The 19,391-nt window shown below is 41.3% G+C and overlaps 1 protein-coding gene across 11 annotated transcripts in view; it reads left to right on the forward strand.

Moving 5' to 3' along the window:
- Nucleotides 1-12,241: 12,241 nt before the first annotated feature.
- The window catches only part of LOC150001756 (uncharacterized), a 112,701-nt gene continuing 105,551 nt past the window's right edge, over nt 12,242-19,391 (forward strand). For 6 of the 11 annotated variants that reach the window (XR_016512942.1, XR_016512941.1, XR_016512945.1 and 3 more), the window contains exons 1-4: nt 12,242-12,337; nt 14,600-14,804; nt 15,731-15,801; nt 16,185-16,235. Coding sequence is in view for 4 of the 11 variants with exons in the window: in XM_090286744.1 (XP_090142870.1) it covers nt 15,757-15,801; nt 16,185-16,235 (96 nt within the window). In the remaining 7 variants the exon portion in view is untranslated. The remainder of the gene's footprint in view (nt 12,338-14,599; nt 14,805-15,730; nt 15,802-16,184; nt 16,236-19,391) is intronic. The other 5 variants (XR_016512944.1, XR_016512946.1, XR_016512947.1 and 2 more) reach the window with 2 other exon arrangements.

Here is a 19,391-nt window from a genome sequence, read left to right on the forward strand (position 1 = left end):
GCAGTAGGAAAAAAGATGAACTTGAAAGATCTTCAGCATGTAGGCTCAAGATAGCTCATATTTTCAAAATCTGTTGGCCATGAGATCTCAGGTTCCAGATATGGTGCCAATGAGCAAGAGTAGACAGCCAATTTGACACTAGCAGCACAATGTGCCTGCAACAAAAGTAAGAGATTTAGATGCAGAAACCTTGGTTCCTGCCCTGGCTTCTTCAGATCTACCTCTGTGTAATGAGAGTATTTGTGTGGCACCAGCTTTACATATGTGAATTCACATTGCTAGAGTACTTCAGACAACAAATCAGGATTTGGGACTGAAGACTAATGTGAAGATGTTACAAGCTAGTCCTGGAATCACATCCAGAGGTGGAGGGTTCAGCAGGTTGCCTAAACTATGTAGTAGGGTGTGTACGGAGATTTTAGAATCCAATTTAGAGCCACTCTATCATAAGGAATTATTTCCAGAACTTCTACGTTTTTATTGTCTCCTTGGGAAGCAGAGTGTCCCCAAAAATTTAAACATATTTCAAATTATGTCCAGGCTTTCTCTTGAAGTCAGATAGGAAGCAAAACAAAATGTGCACTAATTCTATATGGATGGTTTGTTTATTCTTTTTGCAAGCACAGAGAATTGACTTCCTGCTAGGGAGAGAACTGGGTGTGGTAGATCTGGGATAGTAAACTGAGCTGATGAAATGCTTTGTTTTTAACCATGGACAGGATCTCAGGATCTGAATTTCCTATATTTAACACAGGAAACCCAAAGAAAAACACGATAGCCCTTCCCTCCTGATTCTGACGCTGTAAATTTTGTGTCAGGATTACCATGATCTTCTGAGTGATGTTGTAGCATCTTTTAAGAGAAAATAGATCACCAAGGATGACCACTTTTAATGTTCACTAGTCAGTCACATGCTCAGGAAATCTGCAATCTTACCGAAAATGAGAATCTTCTAACATGATACAAAGAGGGGAAATAAGGAAATACCTGAGTAGAAGCTGGCCAGGAAAATTCTAATGCTGATGAAATGATGGCAGTGAAGTTTGTTTATCGTTTTTATAGGATTCAGAAGAAAATATTTTATACAGTAGCTTGTTTTCTATAAAGTTAACTGTAAATGTAGTTTTTGCAAGTGGGGTTTCACTTTAATACACTTAGGAGTTGGTCATTCATTTAAAGGATTCTTTTGGAGAACTTTGTGATCATTCTTTTTGCATCATAGGTATGTATTTTTTTATACTCTCCACCATTCCAATTTGTTTAATGCAACAATCATTTGTAATATTTTTACAAGCTAAATAAGTTGGTCTTTTATTTCTGAAACAATTTGACTATTATTTTCCGTGAGGGAAACATAAAGTTTTTTGTTCATTTGTATTTAAACTCTTCTGCTTTCTTATTTCTCTTTATTGTTTTTTTTTCACTTCCTAGAATGACCAAATGATGAAAAGATTAGGAAGTTATTGACTTTGACTTGGTTGTCAAGGTATAACCCTGAAAAAAATGAGGAAAGCCCCAACCGCCCTACCATGTGTCTATGGAAATATACCTACACCCTACTGTGCTGTCATGTGGATCCTGAAAGGCCACCATAATACATTCGTTATCTTAGATTGATAGCTTTGTGTTTTAAAATACAAACACCCTGGAGAATTATTCCATTAATTGTTCTATTACAGCATAGCATTTAATGGAAAATTATTTGATTATTTTTCACCTGAGAGTGAGAAAAATGGGTGTTTTAATGAGAGTGTAGGAAAGAGGGGTAATCTGGGCATCTAAGGTACCATCCTAGGAGGACAAGCTTAACTAAAGGAAAAAGTTGCAGGCTGCGAAGAAGTTGCAGTAGGGATATGTATGCCTGAGAAGTATGGTAGAGAAGCTGCTCAGCTTTGAAGAAAAGGAAAATGGAAAGCAGAAATAAAGTAAACTTGGATTTATGCACAATTTAGTTTAGGGAAGACTAAATTTTCTTAGCATAGTTAATCAATGGTTGCCAATCATATGAGAGAGAGACCTGAATAGAGACCTATTCCTTCCAGTATTTATTTATCACCCATACAGACCAGGTAGTTGCTAAGTGCTAATCATACAAAGTGGAACAAGATATTCTTATCCTCAAAGAGTTTATATTCTAAAAATAAATATAGGCCAAAAGAAAAAAGTGATCAATGAAAAAATATTTTCAAGTTGTGATATGTGAATGAAGAACACAAAACACACTTTTTATATTTTTGTTTTCTGCTTTACCCTGCAAAATCTGGTAGACAGACTACAGACTGCAATCTTCATAATCCATGTCAGGGGTATCCATGGCCTGTTAAGAACTGGGCCGCAGAGCAGGAGGTGAGCTTGAATGTAATGTGCTTGAATCATCCCGAAACCATCCCCTCTATCCTACCTGGTTGTGGAAAAATTGTCTTCCACAGAACCCATCCCTGGTGCCAAAATTGTTGGGGACTGCTGATCTATGTGATCAACTACTGTAAGTTAGATTCTATATAAGGAATTCTATGTTGGATTTCTAAAGATAATCTTCCAACACTCAGAACCCTTTGAAATTCTATAGACTCCTGAACACTAAGTGACTGCTCAGGTGAGGTTGACCCCTGCCTATCAGGTTTGATTTTAAGACCTACTGTTCACTATTCCTACCTCAACACCATGCCCATCCTCTGGCTACACTTCCAGAACTGCCAGGGTTGAGAATTCTAATATATAGGCATTAGGAGAAGAAAACAGAGAAAGATGATCATTCATGGAACTGCTGGTGAGAAGGAGAGAGAGAGGAATAAGAAATATATGCAGAGCCCCAGAGAAAAACTAACAAAGAAACTGAAACCATTGCTCATTCCAGATCAGTAAATTAGGTAAAGAGAAGAGGCAGAATGAGGAATGGAATTCCTCCTAAACTTAAGGGCAGAATGTGGGGAGCCACTTGAAGTCTCTGTATGCTCAGTTGTTAATGGGGGACTAAAAATATATACTATGAGAGGCCGCATGCACAGTCCTAAACATTCTTTTATGCATGTGATCACTAAAGCCATTAGAAGTAGGAAGTCAGGTAGATGACTTAATGTTATTTTTATATTACAAGGATAATTGTGCTATAGTTGATAGGCTACTAAGGACAATATAAAATATATTTATGCCTGGTTCTCACATACCTACTAGTAAAGAAGTAATAAGAGAAAAATGAACACCAGCAATCAAGTAAAACTAGCTTCCTAAGCCTTTTTGTGTCTGCCCAGCATCCTTTGTGGGAACACATCCCCCACCCTCATTCCTAAGTATTCCTGTTCAGGTGGTTTGGCCCAAGGATGGGTATTTGGCCCAGGTCAGTCAATCAGAGTATTTTATTCAATATCTTCCTAGTCACAGTGATTGTCTCGTGAAAGAGTATGTGATATAAGTTGAACCAATCAGAAGTCTCTGAGTATTTTACCAGCTATCCAGAAAACACCCTTTCTTTAGGATCATAGGCTCTAAGAACTCTATAGTTCTGGGGCAGCCAACATCCATCTTGCTGCCACTTGGAGTCAACTTGAAGATGAAACCAAGCAAAGGCAAAAAGTGGATAGGGAGTGGGAGAAGAGGGGTCCTAACTGATAATATGTCCACTGTAAGATGAAGCTGAGTAGGACAGATTTCTACCAGTATCTGAGAATGGGGCAGTCAGGGCTGTGACTCACCGTAGAAACAGTTGTCCTTGGCAGGAGGGGCCAAGCTCTTCCAGGAAATGTACATTGGAAGGGGTCTGATAGCAAAAAAGAAGGCTGGGACTTTTTGAAGTTATTTGCCCTTGGGTAATTTCAAGCTTAGTCTATACCTGTCCTTGAAGCCTTCTTGTGCTCCCTGCCGCCTTATATGAACCGGAATTACCAGATTCACCTGGAAAAAAGAGTGAAGAAGAAATAGACCAAGATAGCATCCAAATCCAATATAATTAGTCTTGTCTTCCTCACACATCAGACCTTAAGATGTCTGAAGGCAGGTTCTGTATCTCCCACTACTGGATCTTCAGGTCGAGCACAGACCCAGAGTTTGGTAAACATTAAATGAAGCATTCAATGATTGAATCTGATATGAGGCCCTGGAATAGCCAGCCTGAGAAATCCAAGCAGCCTCTTAAAAAATGCAAATGCCCAGAGGAGACAGAAGGTATTTTTTTGTCAACCAGTAATTCTTATTTTTGGCAGCTATAAGAACAAGGGGAACTATAAAAATTGGATTTTAGGGAACAAGTTTGTGTGACTAATTCGGAAAACAGTTTGGTATTATTGCCTGAAGTTGAACAGTTGTATACATGTGACCCAGCAATTCACTCCAAGAGATGGACCCAGGGAAACTCTTGCAGATATATGTGCAAGAATGTTCATAACTTCAGTGATCATAATGCAAAAACCTGGAAACAACTTAAATGCCCATCAGCAATAGAGTGGATGGATGAATTGTGGTATGTTCTCACAATTGGATATTATGGCAATAAAAACAAATGAAGTATACTAGTTCACAACAATGTAAATAAATCCTAGTGATGCAACAATAAAATGTAAGTGAAGAAAGTAAATGTATATAATATATTCAATATGACATAATTTTATAGAGTTGAAAACTAATATTAGAATATACTTTATAGAAATACATAAAATACAATTAAACTGTATATTTAAAAAAGCAGAGGAATCCTGGATGATGGTTATATTGTGTGTAAAGAAGTAGGGATGGGATGGGGATCACATGGTTAAATGAAGGTTATGTGAAAGTTCTAGCTTTTGTTTTGGATTGTAGGCTTACAGGTACTTATTGCATTATTAAGAATAATGAAATAATTAAAAAATGAAAAAAGAAAGAAAGAAACCCAAAAGCCTGGGTTCCCTAGGAAACAGCCTGAGGATGGTGTTTCATTTGGAAAGTACAATCTCATAACAGTTATGGTGAGGAAAAAGTGAAGGGAGGTAGGAGAGTGTGGATTGCAATGTCAGGGGACAACTTACATTGCTTTATAAAGAGCTCTGAAGACACTGGGCCAAATAAGTTAGCAGTGTATCTGTTCAGCTGCATGAGAAGTGTTCAGGGAGGATATTCAGAGAGACTGTGCCTTGGAGCAGTCCTTGGGAGGGAGAAGGGAGAGGAAAATTGGAAAATCTTCAATGGGAAGTAACTTCCCATAGGCACCACTTCTGGGTTGCTTCTCTGGCCCCTTTTGGGGACAGACCCAGATCTCACAGCCTGTGTTTTAGCTGAGTCCAGAAGTGGTGGGAGAAACCAAAATCTCAGGGCATGTGGTTTATCAGCCCAGTTGCGCAGCAGCAAGGCTTGCCCATGCAAGACTCTGCTTGGCTCCAGGTGGAGTTAGTTCCTGGGTTTTGGAGGGAACTGAGCTGGAGCGTGTGGCTGAGTCCAGGCCAGAATGACACTGAGGGAACCTAGGAGGTTTAGATGTGTCCTATATAAGCAGGGGCTCAGAGTTGGACCCAGGTTTGAATCCCTATGTGAATTTGGGTAAATTTCTTAACTTCCCTTGAGCTTCGTGTGGAATGTGGGAATAGTGGTAACTACTTCCAGAAGTTCTTATGAAAATCTAAGAGATAATGTATTTAATGCAAACTGCAGAATCTTTAGCATCTAAGAAGTTCTAAAAACGATGGTATTTCCTTCTGCCCTACTTCATGCCATGAAACATAATTGAGACAGTACTGGGACGAAGGAGCAGGCGTGGCTTTATTCTCTTTTCCTCATTTCACTCCACTCTCTTCCTACCCTGGGCAGCCCAAAGGCACTGGCACCTGTGTTATAGGATAAAAGAGAAAAGACAGTTTTACCCCCTTCCTAACATTGATAGTTGTGGGGCTGTATTTTTCCTCTGTGCTCTTGGTTTGAAAAACTTTTGGGTTTAAAGATAGCTGGGGAGGGGATGTTAGGGGTGGAGGGATTGAGCAAAATGTAAAAAGGACTCATGGACACGGACAATATTGTGTTGATTGCTGGGGGGAGGGAGGTATAAGGGGACTAAATGCTAATGGAAAAAAATACAATAAAGATTAAATTTTAAAAATGTACAAAGGACCTGAACAGACACTTCTCCAAGAGGTTATACAGATGGCCAATAGACATTTGAGAAAAATCCTCAACATCACTAATCATCAGAGAAATGCAAATTAAAACCACAATGAGATATCACCTCACACTTTTAAAAAAGAAAAAGAAAAAAAAAGAGGCATCCCAAACTGGTGGGTGTTTCAAGCAAGCAAATAATTTACTATCCCCTGTAAGTGATATTTTTCAAATATTAGTCTAATATTTACTTTGGTTGAGGGCAGAGCTGACCCCAGGAAGACAAAGGCACCTTTCACTAGTGTGTTGGGAGTTGAGCATGGGGACAGGACCCAAGGTCACAAATGGCAGATTTCCAATTCATTTCACAGATGTGTTAGCCCCTCTATGACTTGCTATCCTGGTCACCTGTCCACTTGGTCATTCCTTTATGTTTCTAGAGCCCCTCAAAGGGTGACTAGGTTAGCCAGAACTTAGTAGTTGATAGATATCACTTTCTTTTTGGTCATTTAAGAATATCCATTTCCTGATTTGCCTGCCTTATACAATTAAGTGCCACTGCCTCTCATAGCACCTCCATAGGTTCTTGTGTTGGATACATGACAGGGGCTAAAATAAGTGCATACTGCTATTTTGCTGGTAAAATGTAGTGTTGTGTAAGTGCAAGTTTTAATTTTGTAGATTTAGATGACTTAAAATGTTTAGTACTTAATTTGTTTTCTAATTTGGGGATAGAATAAAGTTATGTGGGGACTGGAAGACTCTCAAAAGGGCTGCCCTTATTATTAATGCATATTTTACACATGCTCCCAGACACTCCTCCCAGAGCCTTTTTCAGAGTACATTCCTAATCTCTAAATTGTTTCTCTTCCCTTTGAGCTGACCCTGTGGCCCCTAAAAACATGTAAAAAATTCTGAAGGAGTGGCACTCCTGCATACTCTTGGCAGATTTCCTTTGGCATCCCCCTTCTGGCTTACTTCCTATGTCCATGGATTCAACTGGCCCCAACTTCATTCTAGTGGGCAGTGGGCAAGGGAATAGAAAGTCATTTAAAGACTTCACATCACTGACTTTGAGTATTAGTGGAGAAATGATCTTATGCTTGTCCCTATAACACCTCTTGGGTCCCCAAGGTCAAAGCCTGGAATTCTACTACTGGAACTTTCCTTTGGCTAAATTTTGATTAAAGCATCAATATACTTGAGGATTGACATTTAAGATGTTATAAGTCACCTATATCTTCAATGTGAATGGCGAACAGGTTGGGTCAGCAGAGGCTCTGAGGATAGCTGGGGGATTGAGGAGGCGGGGAGGCTGTAATTGGGTAGCTCAGGACCCAGATAGAGCTTCTGCTTTTATAGGAGCCACTTGGTGGCAAGTAACATTTTGACCTTGAATTCCCCATCCCTTGCTGGTATAGCTACTCTCAGCCTTTAACTTTCAAATTAGAAATGTTTGTTTATGGTAGCAATGGAAAATAGTGTAGGTTAGCAAAGTCAGCAAAGATTGGAGAACCTATAAAAATAAAATAGCTGAAGAGTGTCACCCAAAATTCAATATTTCAAACAAAGTTAAACATTAAAAAAACATGAGATTCATGAAAAAAGACCCCTCGAGGGAATAAACATGCACTATGATATTTTTTTACCCTGTTTCTTTTTCCTTGTGATATTAGGCCATCTGTTAGGAAGGTATTCTCTTAAGAAAACCAATAACTTACACTAATGTTAAGATATCTCCTGAGACAATGTGAGATGATTTGATAAGTAGACAGTAGGCAGTTGCTGAATCAAAGGAAGGGATCATTCAGGAACACAATTAGCCCAGCATGGGTGCTCCCTTTTAATCAGAATCCCCACTCTCCCATGGAGCTCACTCTTTGTCCTGAACTTGATTGAACTGCTGGATTAAAGGCATGAGAGTTGAGCCTCATTTCCTTCCATTTCTAATCTTAGAGAATCCATTTATTCCTTTTGTCAGATGTCAGGAGCAGTCTCAGAAAATGGAGAGAATTGGGTGTGAATAATAATTCCTAATATTAGATGGTTATTTGTAGTTTGCAAAGCACATTTACATGTATTATTGCATTTAGTCCTTCCAATCACCCTGTGAAGTAGGCATTATTATTATCACAGTTTTACAGCTTGGGAAACCTAAGCTTAAAGAGGTGATGTGACTAGTCTAAATTCATAGAGAAAAGGAATGGTTCTGACCTCAGGCTTTCTTGCTCTCAGTCCTATTCCTCCACAATTTATATTGATTCTAAGTAGATGCCAATTGTCCACCCTGATCTCCTCACTCTTCCTTTATTAATAATAACAGTGGTGATGGTGGCTGACATTTGGGGTAGTCCTATGATGCCAGGTACATCTCATTTAGTCCTCATGCCAGTGCCATGATACAGATTTTATAACTAAACTTATTTTACAGTTGAGTAAACTGAGGCTCAGAGAGGTTAGATATGTTATTCCAGGGTGCATAGCTAGTAAATGATGGAGACAGTATTCAAGCCCAGGTGTGTTTCATTCCCCATCTCTTAACCCTGCACTCCATGACCTGGCTGTGTCCTTTGGTTTCTCTTTAAGGTTTCCACCTCCTTCCAAATGTCTAATTCAAAACAGCAGAGATACTCTGGGTGCTTTCAAGGACAAAACACAAGCTATAGGCTGTGGGAAGATACAGGATGAACAATGGGTCCTCCAGAACTTATTCCAGAGGGAAACACAACTGACCCACGCAGCAAAGCAACAGCACATGTCTTCATCAGGAGGGGCATGGAGTCTGGTGTAGGGATGGGGAAAAACAGGACTGACCAGCCCACACTGAGGCAGTAAGTCCCTCACTAAGAGGCTTACTACAAATCCTCTGCTCTGAATCATTCATATTTTGTAGAAGGGTGGGGTGCTTAACACCAAGGTATCCCTTACTGATAGCGACCTATGGCACAGCAGGGGGTGAAGTGTCACCAGCTGTGTGTGAAAGCACAGACTGAGGATTGTAAGACCCTCTGGTTCATTAAAAATGCTCCATACTGAGTAAATCCTAAAAGATAAACTTCGTTGGGGTAAAGGCCATAATACAGTTAAGAGCTACTTAGGGGTTTGCTTCACTTTAAAACAATAAAAAGTCCCCAGCTACCTTTTCGAAATATTTAGCTCATTCCCATGCTGATTGATGCTGGCAGAGGGGTGGGCGGTGGGCCAGGAAGTTGGTGAAAGAAAGTCTGGGAAGAAGACAATTTGTTCAACCGCATGAATGGAAAGGCTTTGAGGTTTTGAGGGAGGTGGTGGGAGAATCCTTGTCTTTCACCTGTCACCCTTTCCTGAGGAGACTTTCCCTTGTCATGGCACATGGTTCTCAGTCCTGGTTGCACATTAGAATCACCTGGGGTGCTTTTTAAATCTATCCCTTCTTGGGTGTGGCCCAGGTACTGTAATTTTTATAAGCTCTGCAGGTGGTTGTGAAGAACAGAGGGTATTATTGTTCTAGAATTTCAGAAATAGAAACAAAGAACTGACACAAGTGTCCAATTAAACTTTGCACTATTTTAGTGAGCTTGGGAGGGAAGCAGGCACTGCAGACCAATTTTAAAGAGGGGAAGAGAGCACAAAGAAGAGAAGCAATTTGCCTGGACAGAAGGCTGGTGAGGGCAGAGTTGAGGTAGGAGTTAGCTCCTTTTATGTTCTTCCAGGTCCCTCCTGGTAGTATATCACAGAATCAATAGCTCTGAGGGCTTAGCTTTTTATGTACGCAGGCATGAGATTTCTATTCCTTATCTGGGGCAACCTTTCCAATTAGATCTATACTGCTGTGTTCATGTGTTTTCTGGTACGGAACCCAAATCTTTATTTTGTAATTCTTAGCTCTTTGCAAGCCCAAGCAGTGAGTCATGAGACTCCTGCATCTGTTTAGGAGGAGCTAGGGACCTTGGTACATTCTGTACAGAGCATAACACGTGCATGTGCAGTGGAAACGCATCAGTAGGGGTGGAATTCAGACTTCACTCAGCATCAGCTTTCAATCCAGCTGTAAACCCAGCATGTCTGCCACTGGATCTACAGCAGTTAATTCTTTCAGAACTCAGAGCTAAATCCCCAAGGAGGCCTGGCCAGGAGAGGCTAACTGAATTGCTGCCTGCTTAAAGATACGCTCATGTTTCTTTGTCTAACTGGGTCAGTTAGGTTGTTTATTTTTGACATTTGATTTCAGTGCAGGTCTGGCTTCAGTGTGCTGGCAATTCCCAGAGAGCACAGGATGAGTGACTGGGGCAGGTGTTCAGGAATGGCCAGTGACTATTATTTAATTTTGACCCTCCCCAGCCTCACGATTTATGTATGAGTTGGTTATGTGACTGAGGTCTATTTTTAACTGCAGGTATGCTCTGTTCAACAGGAATCATGTTTTTTGGACACTGCATTATGCAGCCTGGCTCCAAAGTTTGCCAGGAGTGCTAAAGTAAACTGTGGGTAGTCATCGAAACTCCCACAGTGAGCAAACAGTATACTTACTTGCTGCAAGATAGTTTCATTGTGTTAAATAGCTGTCTGATGCTACCTGGTGGGAAACACTGTTTGACTACTTTATCGGCTTCTTTCATCTTGTCTCCTAACTAATCCCAGAATAAATCCAGTGGCCCTGGCGGAAGGGCATTAAAAAGGCTTCTGGTGATGAAGATTAAACTTGAAACAAGTGAGGCAAAAGTAATGCAATGCTCATTGTGATGTAGGAAAGTAGAAAAGTTGGTTCAGGTGGAGACCATCTAGTTGAGAAGCTGCTCTGAGGCAGGTGATCTTGTTGAGCCACTCGTTCTTCTAAAATGAGCACACTAGACAAGTCTCTTGGTGGTTTTCTTGGGGTAATCATAAGTGGCTTTCAAGAATTACATAAGATTATTTTCTCTGACTTCTGAAAGACTAGCGTCTGGCTTATCCAAGATGACCCAGAGAAGGGGCAGAGCTAGCTGTCCTGAAGGGAGGATGTTAGTATCAGTGAGGACTCCGGTGCCAAGTAACAGAAATCAACTCTTTTATAAGAGTTAATCTACTTAAGAAGAAAGAACTTTTTAGAAAATAAGTTCCATGAGAGCAGGGATAGCTTGTTCACTGCTGTTTCCCCAATAGAACAGTACCTTAAATGTTACTCAGTTACTGTTTGTAGACTAAAAGATATTGTTAGGAAGACTGAGAACTTCTCTGAAGGGGTTTAGGGGCCAGGAACTAGGTCCCTGACAGTCTCATCAGGAGTTCACTGCTAAAATGAATGCTCTCAACTATTCTTAAGTTTTTGAGTGTCTATAACTTTCCAGAGAAAAACAGAACCAATAGGAGATCTGTCTATCTATCATCTACCTACCAATCTAGAGAGATATATTGATTTATTGTAAGGAATTGGCTCATGGGAATATGGGGGCTGAAAAGCCCACTCTGCAGGGTGGTTGTAGATTGGAGTTGGAGAGCCACAGACAGTGTATGTTCCAGTACAAGGACTGTCAGGCAGGAAGGGCTGATGTTGCAGATGAAATCCAAAGGCAGTCTGCTGCAGAATTCTCTTACTCAAGGAAGGATCTTTTTGTTCTTTTCCATCCTACTCAGGAGGAGACCCATCCAGATATGGAGAGTAATCTGCTTTACTCCATTGATTAAAATTTTAATCTCATCCAAAAACACCCTTGCAGAAACACCCAGAATTATGTTTGACCAAATATCTGTATACTTCATGTCCCAGTGAAGTTGAAACATAAAATTGGCCATCACAGAGAGGGAGAGGTTGAGGGAGAGGGAGAGGGAGAGGGAGAGGGAGAGCACAACTGGCTGAGCTTGAGTCATTGACCGTGTTTTTAGCCTGTAGATGGCAGGGTGTTTTGTTTGTCAATTCCAGAGAATGTGCCATGTGGCAGAGCTTATTTCCCATAGGGAAAGTGGGGAGCTGTTACCAGGAAAAAGGGAAATGGATACTGGAAAGCCACAAAACAACTGGCTCTTGTCTCAGGAGAGTCTTACTTCATCACTAGCTTTTGTGTGGGTTGATGTGACAGCTCTGATTGCCTCTTCCAGCTCCTCTTCTCTGTGTTAAAGGGAGAGCAGCCGGGATGGGGAAAGAAGTAATTTCTGTCCCTTTGCCCCTTCACCTCCATAAGGAGAGGTGACTGAGGGTAGACCATCAGCTCTGGCCCTTACTCTTACAGGTCTGTGCTAAGGATTCAGCACTCAAACGCTGGCTCCGTGTGGAAAGTCTCCCCACATTATATACGGTGTGCACAAGACATCTCTGCCCCAAAAGGTTGTTTTTTTTTAATATCTTTTTTTACTGGTGTTCTACTACAGTTGTCTCATTTTTTCCTCTGTTGCTCTTCATGGCCCCGTCCACACCCCCCACTACCACAGTCAATTCCCATGCTGCTGTCCATGTCCATGGGTCATTTATACTAGTTACTTGACTGTCTAGACCATTTCCTTTCTTTCCCCTATCTCCCCCTCCCCACTCCCCTCTGGTTACTGTCAGTCTGTTCCTTGTTTCCATGCCTCTAGAAGGGTTTGAATCTATTTGTACTGTGCATTTTATTTCTTTTCCATTCTTTACCTACTAGTGGCTATTGCCAACCTGTGCAGTACCTTTGTGGAATTAAAAAGGCACCAGACCAGATCTGCAGGGAGAGGCAATGTGCAGATATTGCCACTCCACGGTACCATCTGCTGTGACATCCTCTTCAGAGGTTTGTGAGCCTTATTTCTGATTAGCATATTATATAGAAGAACTGACTCACCAGATTCCATGGGCCCATGGTGGGGTAGATATGATCAATAGCCTAAAATGAAAACAGATAAAATGGAAATAAATAGAAATTCTTTTTTTCCCCACATATCTCAATGGACCATGTTGTACACAACTGGGATAGGCACAGCCCACTTTGTGGACCACTGATCTAGAAACTTTTCTGCTTATAGCACCTGTGCAGACAGGTTAATTGACTAAACACTTCTCCCAGGTCTGGAGGCATCCTCAAGCTCCATTACAATACTGTGGTCTCCAGGTGTGTGTGTTGGGGGTGGGGGGTGGCGGCAGAAACTATGGCTTGAAGGCCGTATACAGCTTGCCACATATTTCTATAAAGCTTTATTGGGACACGGTTACTTTTTTATGTATTGTCTTTCGCTGCTTTTGTATTCCAGTGGCAGAGCTGAGTAACTATCTCAGAGATCATATAGTCCCAAAGCCTCAGATTCTTATTATTTTGACTTTTTACAGAAATGCAAGAAAGTGGACCCCTGCTGTAGGCAGTTAGTATAGATCCCTGTGCGTTGATAATAAAATGTGAAGCTTGTTTGCCATTCCTGCTCTAGCGTTAGGCTAGAGTTGGGAGAATAGCTCATTGTGCTAATGAGCAGAGGTGGATTTAACGGCGGGTGCACTGGGAGCGTGCCCTGGGCCCCGACTTCTGAAGGACCCCGCAAGTTTACAACTTGTACGTAATTAAAATTGCACATATGAAACCAAACTTGGTGTCATTAGAAAAAAGTGTAAAGTTGGGTTTTGTGGGACCCTTCAGAAGTCAGGGCCCAGGGCGCATGCCCAGTGTGTCTGGTACGCCTGCCATTAAATCTGCCTCTGCTAATGAGGCCAAGCTTAGTTGGCCTTGCTTTCTTCTGTGAGTACTCAATCTTTGCTAGCTTTCTTAGAAATCTAATCCATGGATCACAAGGACATAGGGAAGTGAGTGTAGATAAAGCTGGTCACCTAAAGTCCATGTCCTGCTCAGTATAGTCAGCAGTGTCTGCTCCATCCACAGAGGCTCTACTACCTGCCTCCCGGTGGAGGTGCTTGCTTCTCAACATGGCTTATACCCATGGCACAGAGGCCTCCCCACTAGTGGGCTCAAAGACATTGCCTGTCACCAAGGGAGCCCTGGGTATCTGTGCTGAAATACTTGAATTTCTCAAGAAAAAAAATTTTTTAATTGAAGATTTGAGGTGACAATTGGGAACTAAAATGGTTTGTTTCCACCAGTCCTGACAATTCACAACTAACAACTCCCTTATCCCTTCCTCTTTGGGTACGTCTATTGGATGTGGGAAAGGAGAAAAGGAGTTAGAACTGATAGAGGACGTAAAGACAAAGGAAAGCAGAATGAGGAGGGTGATCATATTCTGAAATACTAAAAATGTTTATATATACTGAGGTGGCTGAATTTGAGCCTAATTAAAGTCCACCCCTTTCAGGTGTGGGCCATTCTCACAAACTATTAGGTGCCAGCCTGAGTCCTTATACAGGGGCTGGGAAATCTCCCTGGCAAAAAACTCCTCAGGGAAGCGGGCCCTCATAGAGGTCTGTCCCCTTCCGCCTCTTGGCCTTCCCCCTGGCCCCTCGCCATGCCACACATCTGCATTCAATTTAGGGAGGGAGGGGGTGCCCAAGAAAAGGGAGTAAACTGGCAAAATCTGCTCCTTGGAAGCCACAGTCACCTGGATACTAAGAATAGTGTTTGGGTCAGGTCTAATGGACTGTAACACAAAAAGGCAGCTGCTCCCTCTTTTCTGGTTGCAGGGGGGAGATGTGACTTCAGAACTCATTCTAAGAAGACACGCGTGTGTTGGGCATCTCATATTTGGAACCAGCTGCTCCTCTGTGGCCCCACGGAAGCAGCAGGAGGCACATTTCCACAGCTCAGCAGGAGCCAAAAGCCTGGCAGAGGGTCTTCCTGGACAGAGACAGAGCAGGACAAAAGAAAATGGTGGATGCTCCATTCCTGGTAGGATATGCTGTGTGTACCCGTGAGTACATGGGTTGGGATAATATCCAACTCCAATTAACTTCAGGCTGGTCAGGAGGTGCTTCTGTTGTTGTTATCACTTTGTTTATTCCTGCACCTCTCTTTTGGGAATTGCTTTTTTCTATTCCATGAGCTTCTGGTGGGGCTGTTAATCATGTGGCTCTGCTTTTCCAGACACAGAGTTAGTCACTTGGGAGACAGAGTCCTCCCTGGGCTTCATGGGCTCTCGTGTGTCCTGTGCTGTGTTCCAAGAATGCAAAACCCTGCTGCTCCATCATCTCGGCCATTTCTCAGGGTTATTTATACAACTGTCTCCTCTGGACAAAGAGCAGGCTTATTTGCTATAAATGTGGTGGATTCCCCAAGCTGGGGTTCCCTGGCTGTGGTGCACACACATGGCCTGAGTGGTATCCCTCTGGGTTGTGCCACCTGGCTGCTCCCATGAGACACTAGGGTGAGGAAGACCAATGCAGAGATGCTGATGGTCATGCTGGGCATTGTGCTGTGGGTAATGAAGTCTCTTGTTTTTGGCCCATTCCTTGTCTTCTGGCAGCATGCAAAAACCAGCAATAGGCTAACTAATTAGCTTGAAAGTAGGGTAAAATCTAATCAAGGAGGCCACATTTGGTTTCTGGAAATGGACCCAAACAGGGCTCCTCTAAAGTCCTTTTTAAGGACTGATGTGGATCTAGGAAAGAAAAAAATTATGCATGTCCCCAATTTTGCCAGTTGTGTAGACAATGATTTGGCAGCTATAAATGTAGTGGTTTGATTCATATTTAATAAGTGTAGTTGCTGTGCCTGCTCTACTCAGATCCCTTACTGTTATGGCTTTGGGTGCTGTGAGTCATAAATGTGAAAACTGATTGAAATGCTGACCTGCTTCATGCTCTCCCTCCCTGAAGTCAGCCTTCATCTCCACTTGGATGCAATGAAAACTACTCCCCTCATGATGTTTTTCCTGTGGATGAGGGAAGTATGTGGGGGGTCTAAGTGAAGTTTCCCCCGTGATTCTGAAAGCAAGCTGATCAAAGCATAAAAGTGGATGCCACAGTGAAACTCAGATTTTTGTAGCTTGGGACTGCATGGCTTAGGGTATATGTCCACAGGCACTGAAGCTGCCATGGCATTGAACTTGTGTCTGAACAGCTCAGGTCACGTCTCTGCAAGGGAGTTGCAATACCCTCCTCTCCACTCACGCAGCTGGAGGGTAAACACTTTGAGCCCATCCAATGCATTGCCTAGGTTTTGCCACTAGATGGACCTCTAACTAATTTTCAGCAATCAGTGTGGGTTTGAGGTGGTAGTCATTTTTACTTTAGGACTCAGGTTCTCGATTTTATATCATTCATATTTCAGCACTATGTAAACAACTCCCGAAGTTCATATGAGATGTTCAGACAAACACTGGTGAGTATGGTGGAGACAGCTGAAACACTCAGAAGTTGTTGGTGGGCGTGTCCTTCGGTAAATTGATCACCCAGGGGTTGGATGAATCCTATTGTACTTCATCTGCTCAGAAGGGTGCCTTTTGTCTTTTTCACAAAGGTGCCACATATCCTAATGCTAGCCCAGGTTCGGGGCCGTGAGGAAAAGGCCTAGACGGTCGCAGAGGTCTCGAGCCCACCTCCCCTGCCCCCTATCACAGATCCAACACCAGCAACCACTTACCTCAGAGATTTATTGTTGGATGAGAGCAAAGGAAAACTTCACCTGTTCCATTGATTTTGATTACTCATAGCTGAATGAAATTTCTTACTGATGAGTGAAAATATTAAGGAAAAGCTCCACGTGAACAGAAATAGGAGAGAAGCTTTCCTTCTAGGAGCACAGGATGATGCATCTGGCCTGGGTTTGAAGTCCAAATGTTATTTCATTCTGTGCCCCTGAGCCAGCCCCTCCACCCCCAAGGCCCAATATCAAGGCAGGACCACGGTGCTCTGAGCAGCCCTGCCCCTCAGTGTTGTGATGTTCTGCCTTGGGCTGTAGGCTTTGGGTATACAAATACAGAACAAGTATGGAAGATATTCACCCTCCCTCACTGAGCATACAGGCTGGGGGAACAAGAATTACCTCTGGTAGCATGGACATATTTCCAAAAATAAATAAATAATTTAGTTTATTTTGTGGACACCACACCTCAAAGTCTGGTGACGACTGACCAAACTCTCTGCAGCAAGGCTGGTGTAAATCCAGAAAGGCTCCCCTGGCAGAGTCCTAGCAACCTGCTGTTTCATTTCAAAGGCCCTTTTCCTCCAGCAAACATGGTGCAAAGGAGTCTTGCCCCATACCACTGAGGGATATTAGGCCAGATGTGTATTTTATCTGTAGACAGTTTTTTTTTTCCATTTTAATACTCTTTATTGCAAGCTACAACACATATAGAAAAGTATACTAAACATAAAGTAGTTTAATTTTGCATATAAAGTAAACCTCATATCAACTTAAGAAATACAGCACTGCTAGCCTCTGGAGCCCTCCTGCATATCCCTTCTCAACTGTAGTTCCCCTTTTCAGAGGTAACTACTCTCCCTACTTCTATGGCCATTCACTTTTTTGCTTTTCTTTAAAATTTTACTACATAAATATGTATCCATTGACACTATTGCTTGAATTGATCTGATATTGAAATTTATAGAAATGGATCCATACAGTATGTGTTTTTCATGTCTGGCTACTTTTACCAACATGTTTGTAAGAGGTATTCATATTGCACACAGCTGTAGTTAATTCATTGTACTGTTGTATAGCATTTTATTACAGTATATGAGTAATCAGCAGGTCTTTACAAATTCACTTAATTGTGAGGTTTAACTGTTATTAATTTAATTAGGGGATTTTAATTTGGGGCACACATCTTCTCTGGGTATTTTCATCCATGTCTCCTTGTACTCAAGTACAAACATTTAAGTAGGGTAGAAAACATGAGATATTTTCCTTCAACTTTACTAGATGATGTCAAAGTGATTCTGTAATTTGTGCTCCCACCAGCTGTGTATGAGAGGTCTCAGTGCTTCACTTCCTCACCAATACTTAATAATACTAGTCTTTGGAAGATTAGTTTTTTTGTTGGTGTGCATTAAAATATAATTGTGTTTGTGTGTGTGTGTGTGTGTCAGAGAGAGATTTTAACCTAATATGTATTATAGATAAACCTAATTTTTATTAAAAATGTAAAACATAAAAAGAATAATACAGAGAACATCCACATATCTACTAGTAAGTCAATAATTATTAACATTTTGGCATGTTTGCTCTTTAATCTACATTTATCTGTTTTGTGGGTATGAATTGTATGAAAACAGTAGTCAGATGACGCTCATTCTTAAATACTTTGACACAACTCTTCTAAGAGAGATATTTTACTATTTAGTCACAATAACCAAGAAAATTAACAACAATTACTTAAAATCATGCAATATTTAGTCCATATTCAGATTTCTTGAGTTGACTTGAAAATGTCTTTTGTAGCTAGTTTTTTTTTTTTTAATCAGGATCCACTCAAAGTCTGTGCTGCTCATTTGGTTATTATATCTTTAGTCTCTTTTGTTTTTATGACACTGACCTTTAAAAGAGAGTAGGCCGGTAGTCTTGAAGAAACCTCACATATTACAGTTGTTTGATATTTCCTCTTGGTATCTTCCCTGTCCTCTATAAACTGGAAGTTAGGTTTGAAGACTTGATTAGATTAGTCTCATTGTTTTAATTCACATGTGTTCAATTTCTGACATTGAGCATCTTTTCATATGTGGGGTGGGGAAAAGTAAGTTTATAATTATGAGTACATGAAACATAGAGTTTATTCTTGTATTATTGTTTATTAATTATTGTAGTATTTTCCTAGGAACAACTGTAAACCTACTTTTGCCCTCGCTGTATTTGTTGGCCGCTTAGATTTCATCTCTTGTGATGTGCCTATTCAAGCCTCTTGACTATTTTCCTACTCTTATTGTCTCTCCTTTTCTTACTGATCAGTGGAAGTTAATTCTATAAATGTGTTGAAAATATTTTATTCCATTCTATGGTTTGTCCTTTTACTTTTGTAAGGATTTATTTTCTTAAAAAAACCCAAACTTATTTATTTTAAAGTGAGGGTAAGGGAGGGAGAAAGAGGGAAATACTGATGAGAAAGAGAAACATTGATTGATTGCCTCTCATAGGTGCCCCAGCCAGGGACCCAACCCACAACCTCAGCATGTGCCCTGACTGGGAATGGAACTGGCGATCTTTTGCTTTGCAGGATGATGCCCTACCAAATGAGCCACACCAGTCAGGGCAAGGATGTCATTTCGTAAGGTGAAGTTCTTTAATGTCCAGTTTATCACTATTTCTGTGATTTGTCTAAGGAATCTTTCCTAAACTGGAGTCAAAAAGACATAGGTTATCTCATCAGTTGCCTTTCATAATTTGATCTAGAGCACTCCTGGAGGAGATTTTGTGTATGGTGTGAGGTACAAGCTCAGTTTCATTTCCTCCCTACAATAGCATTTATTAAAAAGATGCTCCTTTCTTTGGCCCCACAGTGCTACCGTCACTGTAAGAAAAGGTTGCCTCTGTGTATGGATC

This window comes from Furipterus horrens, unplaced genomic scaffold (genome assembly GCF_987537825.1).
Source record: "Furipterus horrens unplaced genomic scaffold, mFurHor1.1.pri manual_scaffold_9, whole genome shotgun sequence".
In the NCBI taxonomy this organism is placed as follows: domain Eukaryota; kingdom Metazoa; phylum Chordata; class Mammalia; order Chiroptera; family Furipteridae; genus Furipterus; species Furipterus horrens.